We start from the raw sequence: 18,832 nt of genomic DNA on the forward strand, positions 1-18,832 counted from the left end.
CTGCATGCTGGAGCAGAAGCTGGAGCTGCCCAACTCCCAGCTGCAAAACATCTGGGTTACTGTGCTCCTGGATTCCAGGACATACACTGTTTGGCTCCTACGAGAAGCTACTGGATGTTCCTCTCAGTCTCTGAGCATTCCTGCCCTTCTCCAGGTTCTCCTCGTGCTGCCAGACCCTCAGCAGGACACTCCCTGTCCCACACAAAGCAGAAAGCATTCCAAGATGCCCCCAGCTGCCAGGGCTTTCAGTGCCTGCCCAGTGGATAAGGAGGCAAAGCCAGACCCCAGAGGCTGCCATGGAAGACACGGCCAGGAATCCACAGGACAACAGCACCTGGTCCTAAACGTCCCCAAGAGTGCCCAGCATGAGGCATAGAGCTGAGCCCTGCACAGGGAGGGAGCTGCAGCCCCTGAGCCCGTCCCTAAACACTCCCCGGCAGCAGGAGAGCCCAGGAGGGCACGGGGACCTCACAACCCCAGAGCCAGAGCAGCTCTTTGTGACCCTGGGGTGCTCAGAGGGGCCCCTGTCCATGCCTGGCTGCTGCAGTGGGAGACTCACCAGGGAGCACCAGAAGGGATTTAAAGACAGTGCTGCCCCTCTGAGCACCAGGGTCAGCAGGGAGGTGTTTTCCAAAGCCTGAATGTGATTTTTTCCAGTCGTTTTGCTGTTGCAATCCCCTTTCTACTGTAGTTTTCTTTATTGGTGCTTGGCCCAGCCTGAACTCAGACCAGCCTGATTTCTACTTAAATGGATCCTCCTTCTCCTCCTCATTTTGTGCACTTGAATAAATAGGTTTTTACAGGTTCATTGTGCATTGTACAAACTAAAACCAAAGGAAATAAAGCATAGGAAGCTCAGAAGTTTTCATCACAGCTCTATAAAATCAGCCCTTCCTGCACACACGACACCGAGTCACGACGTAGGTCCCTGCCCCAGGGGGACAGTGACAGCACAGGCAGCCAGGTCAGGGTGTTTTTGTGAACTACCATTCAAGAACCTACTCAAAAGCAAAGGAACACAAAAGCAAAATGCACCTTGTTAATTCATGAACACGGCCAAGCCGGGTCGGAGTCAAGTATCAAAACCCTACCAACGAAACCCGTCGTGCTTGGAAGGAAAGAACAACGAGCTGAGCAAACTCTGCAGCCTGCAGCAGGACAGAAACACAATGCTCAGTCTTCCCAAAGCTGGGGAAAGGGCTGCACCAGCACCAGCCAGCACACACCCTGTTCAAACACCAAGGCCAGCCCCAAGAAGCGAGTTACCAGACCAGCTACCAAAATTCACAGTGACCCCAGTGCCAGCAGCAGCTGCAAATGGCCCGGGGAAGTAGTTTGGATGGGGCAGGACTCGGATTTCTCCTGTTCCAGCTGTGCCTGCGTGGGCTGTGCCAGCCCAGGCTGCTCCAGAGGGGAGCACAGAGCCCTCGTTAGTCACAAAGTCAATTAAAACCCACCCGGTTCAAACGGGCCTGGCTCAGTCCGAACCAAAGCCCCGGGGGGAGAATTCCTTCCTCTGTCAGCCCCGGCTGCCAACCAAGAGGATTTTGGGATATGAACAGTCAGGGGAATAAATAATCTGCAGGCCTTTAAAAACTGGGTTTGGCATTGGTCAACCCCCTAAGATCAGCACCAAGGATTCAAACCAGAGGCACAGTTCTGACGGACAAAATAGCACCGAGGAGGCTCTTTTACATCTCTGCTGGTGTGCCAGTCCTTTAGTAATCAGAGAATTTAATAATAATAACTTGTATTTATGAATCTAGGTGGAATAAAATAAGTCAAAATTGTTTTCACTTTAAAAAAAAAGATAAATACTTTATCTAAACTATCAACAATACAAACTGGAGCTTTAAGCATTTCTTTTGCCTTTTTTTTTTTTCCTTTTTTTTCCTTTTTTTTTTTAGTCAGATTCACAGTAAATGTTTGCTCTGTTGTTTAGGTCTTTTTTATGGTTTTTATTTTGTCCAGTAGTAAGAGTAGAAACCCCTGCACAGGCCAGGTGAGCACCTTTCAGTGGAAGCCGAGTGAAGTTGGTCCACGTTGTCCTTGCATAGGTCACATTGGGTTGAGGTAGAAATCCTAGTTACCTGCACAACAGGAGGAGAGGAAGAGACTCATCTAAATAAAAGGCAAAAATCTGCTGTGTTGTTAGATGTGTCAATCATTCCTACATTGCTCCAAGACCTCCTCAGATGAAGCAAACCTTGGCCCAATCCCAATTAGAGGAAAGGACGGATGTTCCGAGGGACGTGTGGCCCCTCCAAATGCTGCAGTTTTTCAGGCTGTGGCTGTGTTGAACTCTGGCCTATGGGACTGAAATCAAGTGAGGGGAAAAGAGTAAAAAAGGTATTTCCCCCCTCAGTACTTCACCTTTTTCTAGTAAAAGTTAATCTGCTTTGAGTTTTGGTATTATTGTGGGGGAGGGACATTATTAATCATAGACTGGTTTGGGTTGGGAGGGACCTTAAATCTCATCCAGTGCCACCCCTGCCATGGCAGGGACACCTCCCACTGTCCCAGGCTGCTCCAAGCCCTGTCCAGCCTGGCCTCAGGCACTGCCAGGGATCCAGGGGCAGCCCCAGCTGCTCTGGGCACCCTGTGCCAGGGCCTGCCCACCCTGCCAGGGAACAATTCCTGCCCAAGATCCCATCCAGCCCTGCCCTCTGGCACTGGGAGCCATTCCCTGGGTGCTGTCCCTGCAGGCCTTGTCCCCAGTCCCTCTGCAGCTCTCCTGGAGCCCCTTCAGGCCCTGCCAGGGGCTCTGAGCTCTCCCTGGAGCCTTCTCCTCTGCAGGTGAGCAGCCCCAGCTCTGCCAGCAGAGAAGCAAAGCAGATGATTTCAGTCCCCAATTCCTGGTTCCAGCCCTGCTTCCCCAAGGACTGAACACATCTGAACCCATTTCTGCTCTCACTGAAATCAAAGGCACTGCTCAAACTTGGCTTTAAGTCACAGGGCTTGGGATCACAACCACCAGTTCTGCTCCTGTGCTCCACAACCCAGCTTTGACACCCAGCTACTCTTCTACAAGTCCCTTTTGTGCTTTGTCTCTATTTTCAGTATTTTCCAGTGACAGGGACTGTCACACCTGATTGATCCTAGTCCAGCGTGGTCTCAGCTCCAGGTAACTCCAACAGAGACTCTCACACTGCCCTCACACACTGACCCTCCTCATCATCCCCATCTTCCTTCATCCCCATCCTCTCTCTGTTTGGGGTTTTCCAAGCCCACCTCTCTGCTAGCACACAAAGCCCTTCCTCAGCCTCCCTTTGCTGCAGGGAAGGACCTGGCAATACTTACGTGCCTCCCAAAAGCCTAACCAGGGGTTTGTGGTGTCTGAGGAGGAATTTGATGAGGAAAACACTACACACAATGCACAGAGGCTCTCTCAGGTATGTTGTAATCGAGTTTTATAAGCAGCAAAGTGTGTTCAACCACGTTCGTAGCTTTGGTACCAGTGGACAGCAACAACATCACAGACCTACAAGGAAAGCACGGAGCCAGCTCTGGGGCTGGGCACGCTGGATGCACTTGGCAAGCACGAGTTGGTACAGCAGGATTGCCACAGAGTGTTTGCATGAACCACAGGACCCAGCTCTGTGGTGGTACAGTTTATTCTAGAGACAGTTCAATAAATACCTGCTGCAGGAGAATTGCACACAGCCTCCAGAACCCTCCTCTCCTACAGCCTTTGTGGAGAGTGGAGCCCACTTCCCCCTGCACATTCCCTGTGCCCCCAGGGCTTGTGAGCAAAAATTAAACATCTGCTGGGGCTGTTCCTGCTGGCCCTGGCAGCAAGTCCAGCACAGGGAAGTGACAGGGAGTCACAGCCCTTCTCTGCTACCTGTGGTTGTGTTTCCAGTGATGCAGGGGACACTGCACTGCAGGCCCAAGGAATTTGCTCTCCAAGCAAAGCTGAAGCTTTTAACCTAGAGATTGTTAACTTCATGACTATTTAGAGCAGCTGTTGTTGACTGGCAGTTTTTACTGCCCACCACATTGTCACACAGAGTCACGAAGAGGCACCTTTGGGCATCTCAATGCTAGAGACAAGGACTGGTTTGGGATGAACAGGCTGTGCAAGAGGAGAGGGGATCAGATGGGCAACACCCACTTCCAAAACTGTATAAAACCACAAGGAAAATAGACATTTCCTCCTGTTACTACCTCCAGAAAGAACACTTTCTCTTTCTATGAAGAGACCTCAGCCTGAACATAACCCTGAGGCAGAGCAGGTTACCCCTGTGAGCACTCCTTGTCGAGAAATCCTGACTCCCAGAACAGAGAGCACCGACACTTCCCATCCTCTGCCACCAGCTGATTTGCTCCCCACATTTTAGAGATTCCTCTCCCCATTTTAGAGGTTTCTCTCCCCCATTTTAGGGCTCATTTTCCCCGTTTCAGAGGTTCCTGTTTCACGGAGCCCGGCCCCGACCTCTCTCTGCAAAGGAAGAAGCGTCAGTGAGCATCTCGCACGCAAACTCCTCTGGTTTTGTGTCTGGCCTTACCTTACAAAACAAGAACTGTTAGCTAAGCAAGCTCTTTATCGTGGCTTAACCCCCGAAAGGTGCGAAGCATAAGGAGGCTGCATGCCAAGGGTCACCCACATAGCGGCCGTGCCAGCGGCGTTGGGCTGCGGGAGCACGCGGGGCAGGGGCGGGTGGTGGACGGTAAAGGAGGGGCGGGAGGGTTTGTGCTGGAGAGAAGCCAGTTTAAGAGACAAAGAAGAGTTAGACTGGACAGGAGCAGAGGAGGAGGAGGGCAGGAACGTCTCGCCAGGAGGGATGGAGGGCAGGTTCTGCAGGAGAGCAGGCTCGGAGTTAGAAGCGAGTAAAGGAGGAGGGGGAGGCAAGGACACGTTAGGAGGGGGTGGAGGGGGATGGAAGACAGATTGCACTGGAGCTCTGTTGAGGTGCTGAGCAGGTCTAGTCTCACTAGATGTTACTAAATTAGAGGAAGAGGGTGGGAAGGATGAGGATGAGGTGCTGGCAACAGCCTGCAGAGGGTTTAAGCTTAGCACGGTGCTGCTAGAGACAGCACTGCTGCTGAAACTGGCTCCAAATTGATGAGGAGAGGAGGCAGAAGGCACCGCATGGTTAAAAATACCTGCAAACAGGAGAGAAAAACTCAGCTTCAACAGACGGGCTTTGTACAGTCTCAAGTGACAAGAGAAACAAAACAAAAATAGGAAAAAAAAGAAAATAAACAAACAAACAAAAGCAAAATTATAATAAGTTACAGCCCCATACAAAAATATGCAGCGTGAGAAGGCAGCAAGCAATGAAGAGATAATGGTGCAGGCCAGGAGGTACAAAAGGTTCCACTTACCTTTCCTACTGCCAACCTCTAAATGCCACGAGGAAAAATGGTCAGACCCAAGAACTGTCACTTCTATACCACACAGGCAGAGTTTTGATGAGATTAGAAGTGATCTTTAGAGTTGCTTATCTGAAGACTCAAGTGCTGCTCTTCCCTCCCTGCCCTCCTGCTCCCCCACTTACAGGGCAGCAGAGGGGAGGTGTAATTCCAGCAAATCTACGTGCTGAGAGATGTGAGAGTTAGGATTTCCCGACATGGTGCCTGAATGATTATGGACAGATAAGAAAAACTGCCCTAGACACTTAGAAATGGCAGGTTCAGCCTATCTTCTGGTCCTGCCAGCTTGTCCCCGGTGTGGGCCACAGAAGCCAAGCCTGTGCAGAATCCCAGAAGTGCAAGGTGCATATGGCATTGCCCTTCCTGGCCAAGAAATGCTCTTCATGTCCATTCATGGGCCAGAATGCTACAGAACTCCCAACACCAGCTCCTCTGATGTTCTGCTCCTCCTGGATCATGCTAAATCCATTCAAGGCCTAAACTCAACCTTTACTCAAGTTGACAAGTTAGAAATCCTTAACATGGTACCAGGACAAGTCAAATCTGTTACCTGCAGGCAGACCTAAGTTGGTTCCAACACAGCAACATCTGAACAAGCAAACATTATCAATCACAAAGTCTGGGTGTATTGTTTCATTAAGGTGGTACAACAAGCTCATCTAGCAGACAAAGCTCATGAGATTTCATTGTAGGGAACTGAAATCATCCTAGCAATTCCGAGAGAGAGAGAAAGAGAGAGAGAGGAGACTGGTAATGTGGGACAGATCTGCTTCGCATCCTGTAGAAATGAAAGGGTTTCACCCCTGGAGAGGCAGTGTCAGACTTTCCTTTAGGCCCTGTCTTATACCAGAGAAAGAGTTCTGCCTACCTCCAACTGTTCCACCTGTAACCCCAGGAGAGAAGTTCCCCATAGTGTGAGAATTAGTCAGTCTGGTTGCAGCTGATGACACGTGGACCAGACTGGCAGCAGCTGGCATTGAATTAAATAAGGACTGCAATACTGAGGAATTTGTCACCGAGTTGAGGTTTGCTTGCAAGGCCATGGGGCCGAGGGGGAACTGTGATCCAGTGGTCAGAGTGTTGAGGAAAGGATGGTGCGTCGGGACAGACGGCGCTGGGTTCCCTGCTGAGGAAACAGCAGTAGAAAGGCTTTTACCATTCAGAAGGCCACCAGACGAAACAGCAGCAGAAATGAAAAGGTTGTGGCCATTTTTAAACTCCACGTCTCGGTCCCTTCCCTTGCCGACCTTTCCGTTGTGCTGCACAGAGTTTTTCTCCACAGCCCCCCCGGCTCGGGCGCTCAGCTCGCCGAGCTCTTTGCCCTTCGCCCCCGGCCGGCTCAGCTCTTCTCCCTTGGTGCCCAGACCTTCCAGCTGCCTCTTGTTCAGGAACAGGTTGGTGTCTGACACGCCCAGGTCCTTGCCTCGCTGCGAGGGGAAGCCCAGGGAGCAGTTGGGAGCCGAGCCATCCCCGGCTTTGTGTGGAAGAGCAGCGCTGTCCATGAAGCCGTGCAGGCCCAGCTCGGAGGACAGGCCCCCGTTGTAGCTGAAGCCGTTGGGAGGGTTTGTGCCGGGGCTCAGTCCATCCGAGGGCACTGCCAGGCTCTTCCTGGGGTGTCCTGGGACCTTGGTGTCCATGGGCAGCCCGTCCTCGGAGGGCGGCCTGAAGGCAAACAGGGAGTTCTGGCTCAGAGCTGACACGGCCTGCAAGGGGCTGTCTGTGGTTTTGGTCAGGTTGATGTCAGATATCGGTGAAAAAGTCGATTTCCATTTGCTGCTGTTCATGTTCTCGTTGCTTTGTGCTTGTTTCCTCCCCGATATGCTGCCACCTGGTTGGGGGGGGGAAGGTTTACAAATGTCAATGAACAGCATTCACTCAACTGCCCCTTGAGGACGGGGTTTTATAGAATCAGCCTTTCCCTAAGGCTGGAAAAGACCTTTGAGACCATCGAGTCCAATCATCAACCAGCACCACCACCATGGCTATCTCTAAACCATGTCCCCCAAGTGCCCCATCCATTGGTTTTTTGAACACTTCAAGGGATGAGGACTCCACCACTGCCCTGGGCGGCCGCTTCCAATGCCTGACCACCCTTTTAGTGAAGAAATTCTCACAATATCCAATCTAAACCTCCCCTGGAACAGCTTGAGGCCATTTTTCCCTGTCCTGTCCCTTGTTTCCTGGGAGCAGAGCCTGATTCCCCCTGGCTGTCCCCTCCTGTCAGGGAGTTGTAGAGAGTGAGGACTCCCCGAGTCTCCTTTTTTCCAGGCAGAGCTCCTCCTGCTCCCTCAGATGCTCCTGGTGATTCCAGCCTTCTCTGAGCAGCACCCACATTTTTTATCCTTCAAAACCCACCTTTTATCAGTCTGTAACTCTATTTCTGAATCAAAGGCAGAAATATTTGTGAAGTCACCTGAAAGTCCTTTAAGTAAAATTCAGTTTAACACTCTGGAAAAATCTGAGAACACTGATCTGCTTTTTCCCCCTATATTTGTACTACAGATCCCTCCTCAAACCCTGAGTCAGTGAAAAAACTGGTCAGATCTTTGCTGACCTGTGGCTACAGAAAGAAGTGACCCAAAATCTGTAATTAGCAGCCACCTGGCTTAATGATGATTAAGAATGACACTTGGTCCAGCAACAGAGAGAAACATCCCACTGACTGTCAGCTTCACCCATCCCCAGGCCCAGCCATTCCCACAAACAATTCCCATTCCTCACACGTACCATTTTCAACAGTCTTCTGTGGAGATTTGCTTTCCAATGATATTGTTGCAATTTTCCTCTCAATTCTAGTGGGAAAATAGAAAGGTTATAGCACCTATAGCAAACCTTCTGTGGCACATTTCCCCTCAAAATCTATACACCTCATAATCAGGTCTTATCAGACGAGAGAGTGTTAAAAAACAACTCAGTCCCACAGTTTTGTGTCATTAAAGGAATTTATAAGCATCTAAAAACCCACCACAAAGTTTAGGGAGGAGCTATTACAGAATTCCTGCTCTTTGACAGGATTACTGCACGTTCAGAGAACTTTGTTTTCTTTCAAAACAAGAAGCAGAACCACATTAATGTAGTGGTTATTTTTCTCTGAACCCGAGGATGGTTTGGGTTGGGAGGGACCTTAAAGCTCATCTCATTCCACCCCTGCCATGGCAGGGACACCTTCCACTGTCCCAGGATGCTCCAAGCCCTGTCCAGCCTGGCCTTGGGCACTGCCAGGGATCCAGGGGCAGCCCCAGCTGCTCTGGGCACCCTGTGCCAGGGCCCTCCTGGGCTCCTGCCTTCCCTGGGCTCAGCCCCCTCCTGATTCCTAATGAATTGAGAGGAGGAGAGGGGCAAACCAGGCTGGTTTGGGGGCTGCCAGCAGCACCTTCCTGGACTAGCAGGGCAAACAGAAACCACACAGCTGCCAGGATAGGAAAATGAGCTGGGAAATGCTGGCCCCACTGGTCAAGGGAATAAATCCAAGAATCCTGGAATATTCTGAATGGGAAGGGACCCTCAGGGATGATCAGCCCAGCCCCTGTCCCTGCACAGGCACCCCAACAAGCCCACCCTGAGCCCCCCTGGCAGCGCTGTCCAAACGCTCCTGGAGCTCTGGCAGCCTTGGGGCCGGGAGCATTCCCTGGGGAGCCTGGGCAGTGCCCAGCAGCTCGGGGGGAAGAACCTTTCCCTGAGCTCCATGGCAAGCCCTGGCACAGCTGCAGCCCTCGCTGGCCTCCTGTCCCTGTCCCAGAGCAGAGCTCAGCCCCTGGCCCTGTGCCTGCCCTGGGGAGGAGCTGCAGCCCCGAGGAGCCTCCCCTCAGCCTCCTCCATTTCTCAGTCATTTCTCCAGCTGTTATCTCCAAGGCCAGACCCTGCCAGCCTTGTAAACACGGCAGCAGCAACAGCAGGTTCCCACATTCTACTGCCTGAATACCTTCCCTGTTCACAGCTTCAGCCACATAAGAGGTTTGGGATAATGGGATGGGCCTTTAAGCAAGGAGAACAAAGAGGCTTTAAACACACCCCTCCTGCTGAGAGCAGTGTTATCAGCCCTGAGAGAAACCCTATCCTGAAACTGTGTTTGTGCATTCACCTGCTGCTATTGTGCTCATCCTCAGAGCCCTGCTCGTCATCCGATGTCAGGGGAGAGTAATGGACACCGTTGCTCTGAACGAGGGGCTTCTCTTTTTTCAGCACTGGGGGCTGGTCATTGTCCTGGTAAGGAACAGGAGAGTTCTTCAGGGAGTTTTCAGGAGAGGAAATGGCTGTTATTTCTAAGGGCTGGTTAATGTTATTGACCTGGGTGAGAAGAAAAGAAAGCAGTTACACATGAGAGTATCCCTGGAAAGGCATCTTGTTAAGGATTTCAATGCAGGTTTAACTTGCTCTGAGACATCCAATGCTTGTTTAGCATTGCTCTGCTGTCTTCAGCCTCCTGCATCAGAACCTGGGGTGAAAGCTTAAATGTAACTTGGAAAGATAGCTAATTTTCATTCTTTGATTTATGTTTGACATCAGAAATGACGACCTGGGATAAACCTTTTCTTCTCAAACTTCACTGCAGGATCACATGCACAACTCTCTAGCTGGCTTCATTAGCAAGAATGCCATATGCTTCTGGCACTCCTCTGCTGTTTAGTCAATCTTAGCTTAAACTATTTTCAAAATATTGAATCTACAGCCTCAAAAATCAACTTCACTGCAGAAACAAGCTCTTTGTCATGAGGGAAGAGATTATTTTTAATGCTCTGACAGCAAAGAGCTCTTTGAAGATGTTCTGCTTACACACAAGCTGTTCACCAACTTAGTGAAAACGAGAGGCAGGAGAATTGCTGCAAAGAGCCTTCATGGCAATTCCAGCTCCAGCCTGGGAGCCTGGAGCTCATCCCTTGTGGAATCCTCTGATTCCTTCCCCCTCAGGGAAATCCCCAGAGCCTTGCCTTGAAGAGGCTTACCGTAGTCTTTCTATACTCTTACCACAGAGCTTACCCCACCTGGGTGGACAGAAAAGATTTCCCCATGGACTCTTGCCCAACATTGATCCATCCCAGTTCCTTTCCCCATTAGTCCCAATTTCCCCTGGTTTCTCCTTTCCCTGTTTCCTCCTTGGTTGTGGTACCCCTGCTGGCCAACCCCACCTTCCCTGAAAGGCCAAAGCCCTTTGCCTTGCCCTTTGTGCCACCCCCATGCCCTCCCCTACTTAACCCTGTGCAGAGCACATGGTTTGTCTTTTGTCTCTGGTTTCCCTTTGGCGTGCTAAAATAAACCTTGCTGGAACTGACCCTATGTTATAGATACATATTACAACATTGGCTTTTCACAAATATTAAAATGGATTTTACACGTGTGATGTTAAAGTAACTTTGTTATAAAGATATAGTTTTTATTTCTGTTATTAATTAAGCTTAGACAGAGTAGTGAAATAGCTGTATGTGTTAAAATGCCTGCTTGGATGGGATAACATCCAATGAACACAGGATGAGGCCACCTGCTACAGATCTGCCAGCCATCAGCATCTGCTGTCTGAAGAAAGTGTGGACCAAGGCCCAAAAACTGGAGGTGATAAAGAAAAGGAACCAAAACCACAGCCAAGAAACATGCATGCTCTAAAAAAGGAGGACCCAAGGAGTGGCCATGTAAAATAGTTCCTGGGATATGTAAACTGGTTGTGGATATGCATACAAGTCTAGGAATATGCAAAGGGCTGATGTAAAGAAAAAAGTATTTAAGGGGTATCTGAGTGCCAGTATGCACCTGGCTGAAATAACCTTTGCTCTATGGTCCTTGTCTCTCCTACTGCCCTTTATTAAACTTTAACTTTCCCAGGAGAGTGAAGGTGTTTTCCACACCACACAAAAGGCCCTTCTGCCTCTCTTTGCTGAGCTTGCCATGGTGAGTGTGGTGTGTGTGGACCTGGCTGCCTTGCCTGAATGCTCACCCAGACAGCTTTTCCACAGGAGATGCTTACTGGGGCACTAGAGGAATGTGCCCCCTGTTGACAGAGTGACAAAACTATCCTTAGTCCCCTTAAAAAGGAGAAATAAGCCCAGAAGTTTCTCTCTTTAATTAGGTGAAAAGACATCTCATAGGACCTGGGGGGCTTCACCTCAAACTTAAGGACGGCTAACTGAACAGGAGCCAAAAAGTCCCGCCTGAGCAACTTACTAGAAAAAGAAGAGAACAAAGAAACTAATCGCTTTTGTGAGGTGTTGTACCAGGGGAAAGGACCTCTTGCACCTGGCTGGGTTTTCTCTCTGTAAAGAGTTTTGTTATTTTGCCTTTTATTAAAACCTTTTTATTTCCAACACTACCACAGAAGCCATCCTACTGATTTGATGCCTTCTAAGGTAGCTGAGCTATCTTGGGTGTGAAATAGATCTCCAAGAGCTCATGAGACCTGGCTCGAGGAGACCCCTATTTCAGGGAACAGGTAACAGCCACCCCCCTCTAAAGCCACGCTGCAATCCTGACTCCAAGAGCTCTCCCAAAGCCCAGCCCGTGCCCTTACCATGGAGTTGATATTGAGGGGCGACCCCGAGGGCTGCGTGAAGAGCCCGGCCACCGAGGGCAGGGATTTGCGTTTCGGGGAGACGGCGGCGTTCCCGCTGGCACTCCCAGTGTTGGATCTCTTCCGCCGGCCCCGCTTCTTCCCGTCCTGCCCGTGGGCCTGGCCGCCCTCCGGCCGGCCGCTGCCGGGCACGGGGCTGTGCTTGCTGGAAGGGGATTGTTTTACATGTCCTGTATTAGGAGAGATTGTAAAGATGATTCTCCTCTTGGCCTCGTTCTCAGGATCTGAAAACGCTGCATCACACTGCGGGTCCCCCTTTGTTCCTTCGGCAAAGATCTTCTGAGCCTCTGCACTCTGCAGTCCCCCTGCCAGGCTCTGGGCCGGGCCACTTAAGCGGGGGCTCGAGTGCTGCTGAGCAGGGGAGTTCTGCCCAGAGTTCCTCATCATTAGCAAAGGATGTTGTGGAGTGGAACTCCGAGACCCTACAGAGTTAAAGAGACTCCCAGAGTCGTCCAGAGCTGCCTGATCAACACTATGGTTAAGATGGGCTGGGCTGTTTGTAAGATTTCCATTGACTGCCACGGAGCCAGAAGAGTAAGAAAAACCTGTTGAGAGGGAAAGTATAGATCATTGCTGGGGCTGAGCGAGGGAGAGGTCACTGAGTACAGGGCTGGGAGGGCCAGGAGGGATTCCAGCTCTGCCTGGAGAACAGCCAGTGGCCCTGGATTACACGGGAAACACAGGGCTGCTTTTCCACGGGGCAGTGAGAACGTGGCTCTCTGGGTGCTGAGGTACCAGCTGGGGTTCAGGGACTTCCACTGCTCTCTTGCAGTTCAGGAAAATTCACCTGGTATATGGAGGCACCCACAGAATGTGTGCTCCTCCCAGTTTTACATGGAATTCAAGTTACAGCTTTGTTTGAAGTATTACCCCTTTTGAAATCAGGGCTCCTCTACTCTCAACTCCTTCCTTTCATCAAGGAGATGGATGGCCAGACTCAGTCCTTCCCTTCCCCAAAAAGAGAAGGACTTTGGCATCCACACAGCCCACCTCCTCCAAATTCAGCAAAAGGCCGGGACTTAGGGAGTGGCAGGGGACCTTCAAAGACATGGTGGCAGAAAAATTCCACAAGGGAGGAATCTTGGGAAGGGAATTCAGCGTTTGGCACGGGGTATCACAAATGGGTTTAGGGCTCTAGGATGGCCTGGGCTCTCTAAATGAGAAGGGCAGAAGGGAAAAACATGGTAATGGTTTACAACAAGGTTTTTTTAAATACTTCATTTGCTTTATAGATAAATGCAGCCAAGCCCTTTGCAAAACAGATACTGAAACAACCCAAGCCTCTTGGGGTGGTAAACACTGAGAACAAAAGCACTCTTTGGTGAGGGATCAGCTGGAGAACCTACTTTTCCTGGCCCACAACATTCCCAAAGTAGCTAAAGACCATGATTTCCACGGATGAGTGAGCTGGAAGCAATGTCTGCACCTAAAGGGATCCCCATCCTCTCCCATTTGAACTTTTCCCACCCAGGTTGTTGTGCCTTTACAGCTGCTCACGAGGCATCTCCATAACCTGCCCCAAAAAATTCATTCTGCTATTGAAAGACCCTGTAAAATAAAACTTTTAGAGCCAGATCACCAGCTCAGGACACAGCTGTGTCACCAGCTGCAGACACTCTGCAGGTTTGCCATACTGTAAACCCGTGGGATTCTCTGGATCCCCACAGAATTCACAGAAGCAGTTGTTTATTTACAAGTAAAGGCACATCAATCCAACCCTTTATGCCAGATGCACCCAAGCTGGAGACACATCAGAGCATCATCCATGAGTTTCTGGTCTCACCCACAGTTATCCAGCACTCCAGGGCCCGCAGCACCTGGCAAGAAGTGCTTGGAAAACTCAGCTGGGTGCATTTGGGTGCTGCCCCAACAGAGGAGCAGCTGTGCACAGGTGAGGCTGTTACCTGAGGTAGCCAAAGCCAGAGGCTTGTTTCCAGCAGCATTGCTTATGCCATTATGAGAACTAGCACCAATCTGCTTTTCAAGTGTCGATGAGTCTCTGCTCTGGTGAACTGGGCTGGGTGTGCTTCTCTGGGGAGAGAAAAAGGCATTTCAGGAAACAGCATCAGAAATCTCCAGCTTTATCATGCATTAGTACATCTGCCTGGGAAGTGGCTCTGCTTCCTGTATGCCCCAGATTCAGCTTGTTTAGAGGAAAGCATGGATCAGCACGTTATGGGCCCAAATGTAGTGATTCATTATACTGCAGTAGTATCTGACACACAGCAGGCACCGTGCAGAGAGGGAGGCTCCTCATCACAGGATATTCAGACTCAGGACAGCTCTGCCAGGAGCAGGAATGGCTCAGCCCACTGCTGCAGCAGGGAGGAGACTGATGGCTGTATCATGTCCCCAGGCCTGTGCTCACAAAGCTCCCCAAAACACCCCCAAAGGGAACATGAAGTGCAGCAGGCCACATTCTCTGGGACATTCTCTGAGGATGTTCTCCTAAACTTGGAAAACACCAGTGAAATGGCAGCCTGAATAAACAGGGAGGTGCCACGCAGGGCTGGCACTGCCCTAAGGACACCCAGAGCTGAGCAGACTCTGGTTCTGCTAAAGCCAGAAGTCTTCAGCTGGAAAATGCAATGGGTTCAATACTGTGAACCAACTGCAGCTTTCCCAATATGGGAGTGAAAGACAAGCCATGGATGGGTTCTAACTCAGAGCTCTTGGGAAAAGCAGCAAATGCTTCTCAGTTCTCTGCTGCAGCACTTCTGTGACAAACTGGTGGGAGAAACTGGACCAGGCCTTTTTGAATTCCTCCTCCACTCAGAGAGGCAGGGACTTGTCACATCTCCAAAAGAGATGGCCCCAGAAGCTTTCTGCTACAGAGCAGTCACTCACATGTGAGGTATCACAGCCCCAAGGGGCTGTTCAAGCTCACCCTGCACACATGTGAGGAGAGCAGGCAGCTTTGAGGTGACTGAGACAGAAGAATTCTCCCCAGGTTCCTGCAGAAAGCAGAGCTAATTGACACGTGCAATTCTCTGCTTCCACTGCCACAAACCCTCAGGCTTTTCACCCAGACACACGTGCCAGACTAGGTTCTCCTGAGGCTTTTATTTTACTCTCCTTCCTGGCTGAACCCCCCTCCACCCCACAGAGAAAGGAGAGGAAAAATCTACAGGACCCAAGAGCCAAGAGGATGCATCCCCCAGCAGCCTCCCCCGAGGAGCACACCTCCAGGATGAGCAGCCCACGGAGGATTCCTGGGGCACAGCACCCCACTCCTGCCCACTGGGATTTTAGTTAGGGATGGAAAGTGTTGACAATCCCTTACTCACCACCTTCTCAACACGGCTAGGTAGGACTACGCTGGCCAGAGGGATACTAACAGGGAGTTTATTGGGCTGCACTGTGCTCAGAGGAATACTGATAGGGAGGCTGGTGATAGTTTCTCCATTACTCACAGAGGTTCTCTCTCTCAAAACCTGCAAAATCAAAAGAGAAGGCAAAGTTCTTACACAGGGTATTGAAAAGGTTTTTAGGGTTATGATAACCTGCTTGTTTCTTTGTGTGTGTCATTCCCCCACTCCTTTTTTTTTTTTAAGGAATTTTTTAAGGAATGACTGCACATCAGGCAGGGCAGGCATGGAGCAGCTTGGTTACCTGCACCAGGCTCCTGGGACAGCAACATCCCACAGCACAGAAATGGGTAAATTAAGGCCACTGCTGGCCCCCAGCAGGAGGAAAAGGAAGCCTTAGGCAAGCTCATTTCCCAGGGTTTTGGTTAGAGCTCTGTGAAAAGCACTCAGATGTCAGATTTTGTATCTTGAGGCCCTCTGTAGCAGCCAGATGCATTTCCATGGCAACCTGCTAGTGCAGGGCACCTGCTGCTCTGTGAGCCCCAATACGCTCCATGGCTGCACCAATTACGTGGACCAGATTTTTTGCTCTTTATTTTTATAACTATGAAAGAGCCTCCTTTCCCAGTTCAAGCAGACACGTGCCAGATCAAACAGCATTCTGTGCATTACTGGCGCTCAGAAAGAAGCACATCTTTCTCTGCCTCTGACCAGCTCTGATTTATTGCATCACACCCACTGTATTTTGAGTCATTTCCCATGCCAAGCTGGCCACAGAATGCAGCATTTCTGCATTTCCCAGCCTGGTCAACCCTGCATTTTCCAGGCCATTCCTGCATTTCCCAGCCTGGTCAACTCTGCATTTTCCAGACCATTCCTGCATTTCCCAGCCTGGTCAACTCTGCATTTTCCAGACCATTCCTGCATTTCCCAGCCTGGTCAACTCTGCATTTTCCAAGCCATTCCTGCATTTTCCAGGCCATTCCTGCATTTTCCAGCCTGGTCAACCCTGCATTTTCCAGCCTGGCCAACGTGCCCTTTGTTGCCCCAGGAGCAGCACTGAGCAGCAGCACATCCTTTACCTTCTCTCCTGCACTGGGTAAGGCCGCGGGGGAGGAGGGCCGAGTTTCCTGAGGACTCAGCTTTATGCCATTTGCAATTCCAGGGCTTGGATATGTAAGGCCATTCTCTTTGACATGCTCAGCTCTGGAAGAGAGATGTACAATTGTCAGGATGCAAAAGCCAGTGCCAAGGAATTCCTGTACCACACTCAAGGCACTGTCCCCCCTTATTTACCCCATTAGCTCTCACAGCTCGTTTTCATGCAACAGAAGGTTTTTAAACAGATAAACCTCCAATTTGAAAAACACCTTTTCCCAATGTAAATTACCAGCGCTACTAACACTACTTGTTGCAGTAAGGTAGAAAAATTACAAAGAAAGGCCTGCTCTCCTGCAATCTGTGGCTGGCCTTGTCAAGCTAGCACTCTGCAAGTTCCCGTGTGAAAGCAATCCTGGTGGGAGCAGTTCGTTAGCACAACAATCTATTCCTGGGTGAAAAACAACCAGCATCTCTAGAAACTGTTTTTAGACAGAAAAATGAAAACTATCTCTCACAAACAACTTTCCCTGCATGTACACAACCCGGGGTTTGAATGATCAATTAATACAGGGTAACAACTTGTTACTGACTAATAATAATTGGCAAGAAAACTACTAACCAATCGGAGTCACACATGAGGTCTGAATAAAAATGTATAAAACTGTATAAAAATGAGTTATGTGAATAAAGAAGGGGCTTTTCCACCATGAAGAAAATGGAGTCCATGTGGTTTATTCTGATATCCACCCTCCCTCCCCACCCCTCTCACCTCTGTATCTCATTAGCTGTGGCTTTTCCATTGACTCCGTGGTCCTGATTCAAGTGTCTGCGCAGGGCGATTTTAGCAGGGGAGAACCTGGTGTAGTCAGGGAGGGCCAGGCTTGTCACCTTGTCTGCCTTCTGCCTGCTGCTGTGGTTGGGGGTGCAGGGCACGATGTCTTGGTCCAGGTGGGAGTTGGGGTACTGGGGGGTGTTCTGCTTGGACGAGGGCCGGCTGAAGGCGTGCTGCAGCTCGTAGGGGGTGGCGTGGCCGTTCATGGACAGCTCGGGGCTCATGCCATTGATGTGGGGCATGGGGAACTTGGAGCACTCCAGCTCCAGCTGGAACCTGCCCTGCTCAGCCTCGGGCTCACGGCTCAGGTGGCTTTTGTTGTGCAGCGGCACTGACAGGGGCTCCTCTGAGGGCGTGTAGGACTTGAGCTGCAGCAGCTCCTGCTGCCGCTGACTCTTCTCGAGTTCCACGATGCTGATCTTTAAATGAAGAAAAAAAACAAAAATTAAAGACTACACCTAATAACTCTGTCACATTATGGAGCTTTGCTTCCAAATTCTTCTAAGGAAAGGTGTCTCTGCTTCTGGGACCCCAAAGTTTGAGAGAAAATTTCTGCTCTGAGCTTAAGACCAAAAGGCCCAGGTGAGGGGAGTGGTTCAGAGACCCTGAGAAAGAACACTTCAGATCTTAAAACCAAAAGGAAAATATCTCCAACTGACAGAGAGAGTGTGGAGTACCTCAATGCTGCACAGTCACTCTGTGCCAAGGCATCCAGCAAAAGGCTGGAATAGCTCTGGAGCCAACCTCCCAGGGAAAGAAAAGCTCTTCACACAAAGGAGTTCAATTTCCTGTCACTATGAGAAATGTCATGGGGGGAAATGATTCCCACCCTATCCCTGGACGTGTCCAAGGCCAGGCTGGATGGGGCTTGGAGGAACCTGGAATGGTGGAAGGTGTCCCTGCACATGGCAGGGGTGGAATGAGATGAGCTTTAAGGTCTCTTCCAAGCCAAACCAGTCTGGGATTCCATGATTCCTGAATTGAGACATCAGAGCACACATGAAAATCACCAGCTTGTGATTTTTAATTCTGTGTAATGATGAACCATGATTCCTCCTTCCACAGCATCACCAAGGAGTCAGGTCATGGTATCTACTGCTTTTACAAGTTACCCAAATCCCGATTTAGCAAAATCGTCTGATAAAAAGCTCAATCTCTGGAGGCATAAAAAAAGAATAAACACAAAAGCAGCTCCTGGCTCATCCTTTCCCATCATATTTAGTGTAACACCCACAACTGGCCTGTTGCCCAAGAGCTACCCCAAACTGGTGACTCTGCATTTGTTTTTTGATCTCTACCTGCAGTTCCAAACAGTGCTTTTGCTTCTCAGAAATCTGATTCTTCAAGGCCTGCTTCTCTTTCAGCAAGTTCTCCAGTGACAGCGTTGACCAATCCAGTTTCAGCTCTTCACACCGAGCCTTCAGCTGCGGGGACACACAGGGACAGGGACAAAGAGGTCAGAACAGAGCTCTCACCCCTGCACACCACCTGGAGTCCCAGCTGAAAGCAGAAACTTTGCACTGAATGTACAGAAACCCCTTAACCCCCTGAGTCCTCCCAGCTTCGTGCTAGGGAGTGTGGCACTTCTAAAATAGTGTTATCACCCACCCTCACTGCTTCCACGTCCAGATATTCCCCTCACCTACCTCCTGAGGAGGC

At 50.2% G+C, this 18,832-nt stretch overlaps 1 protein-coding gene across 6 annotated transcripts in view; it reads right to left on the minus strand.

Moving 5' to 3' along the window:
* Positions 1–1,689: 1,689 nt before the first annotated feature.
* The window catches only part of DOT1L (DOT1 like histone lysine methyltransferase), a 77,254-nt gene continuing 60,111 nt past the window's right edge, over positions 1,690–18,832 (minus strand). For 2 of the 6 annotated variants that reach the window (XM_038163546.1, XM_038163543.1), the window contains exons 19-28: positions 18,472–18,597; positions 17,111–17,592; positions 16,323–16,446; positions 15,220–15,366; positions 13,837–13,963; positions 11,873–12,477; positions 9,458–9,663; positions 8,104–8,168; positions 6,245–7,204; positions 2,940–5,106 (exon numbers count right to left, since the gene is read on the minus strand). In XM_038163546.1, coding sequence (XP_038019474.1) covers positions 4,544–5,106; positions 6,245–7,204; positions 8,104–8,168; positions 9,458–9,663; positions 11,873–12,477; positions 13,837–13,963; positions 15,220–15,366; positions 16,323–16,446; positions 17,111–17,592; positions 18,472–18,597 — 3,405 coding nt within the window. In that variant the 3' untranslated portion in view covers positions 2,940–4,543. Of the gene's footprint in view, positions 2,091–2,939; positions 5,107–6,244; positions 7,205–8,103; positions 8,169–9,457; positions 9,664–11,872; positions 12,478–13,836; positions 13,964–15,219; positions 15,367–16,322; positions 16,447–17,110; positions 17,593–18,471; positions 18,598–18,832 lie in introns of those variants that run through there. The other 4 variants (XM_038163542.1, XM_038163548.1, XM_038163544.1 and 1 more) reach the window with 4 other exon arrangements.

This window comes from Motacilla alba, chromosome 28 (assembly GCF_015832195.1).
Source record: "Motacilla alba alba isolate MOTALB_02 chromosome 28, Motacilla_alba_V1.0_pri, whole genome shotgun sequence".
Taxonomy (NCBI): domain Eukaryota; kingdom Metazoa; phylum Chordata; class Aves; order Passeriformes; family Motacillidae; genus Motacilla; species Motacilla alba.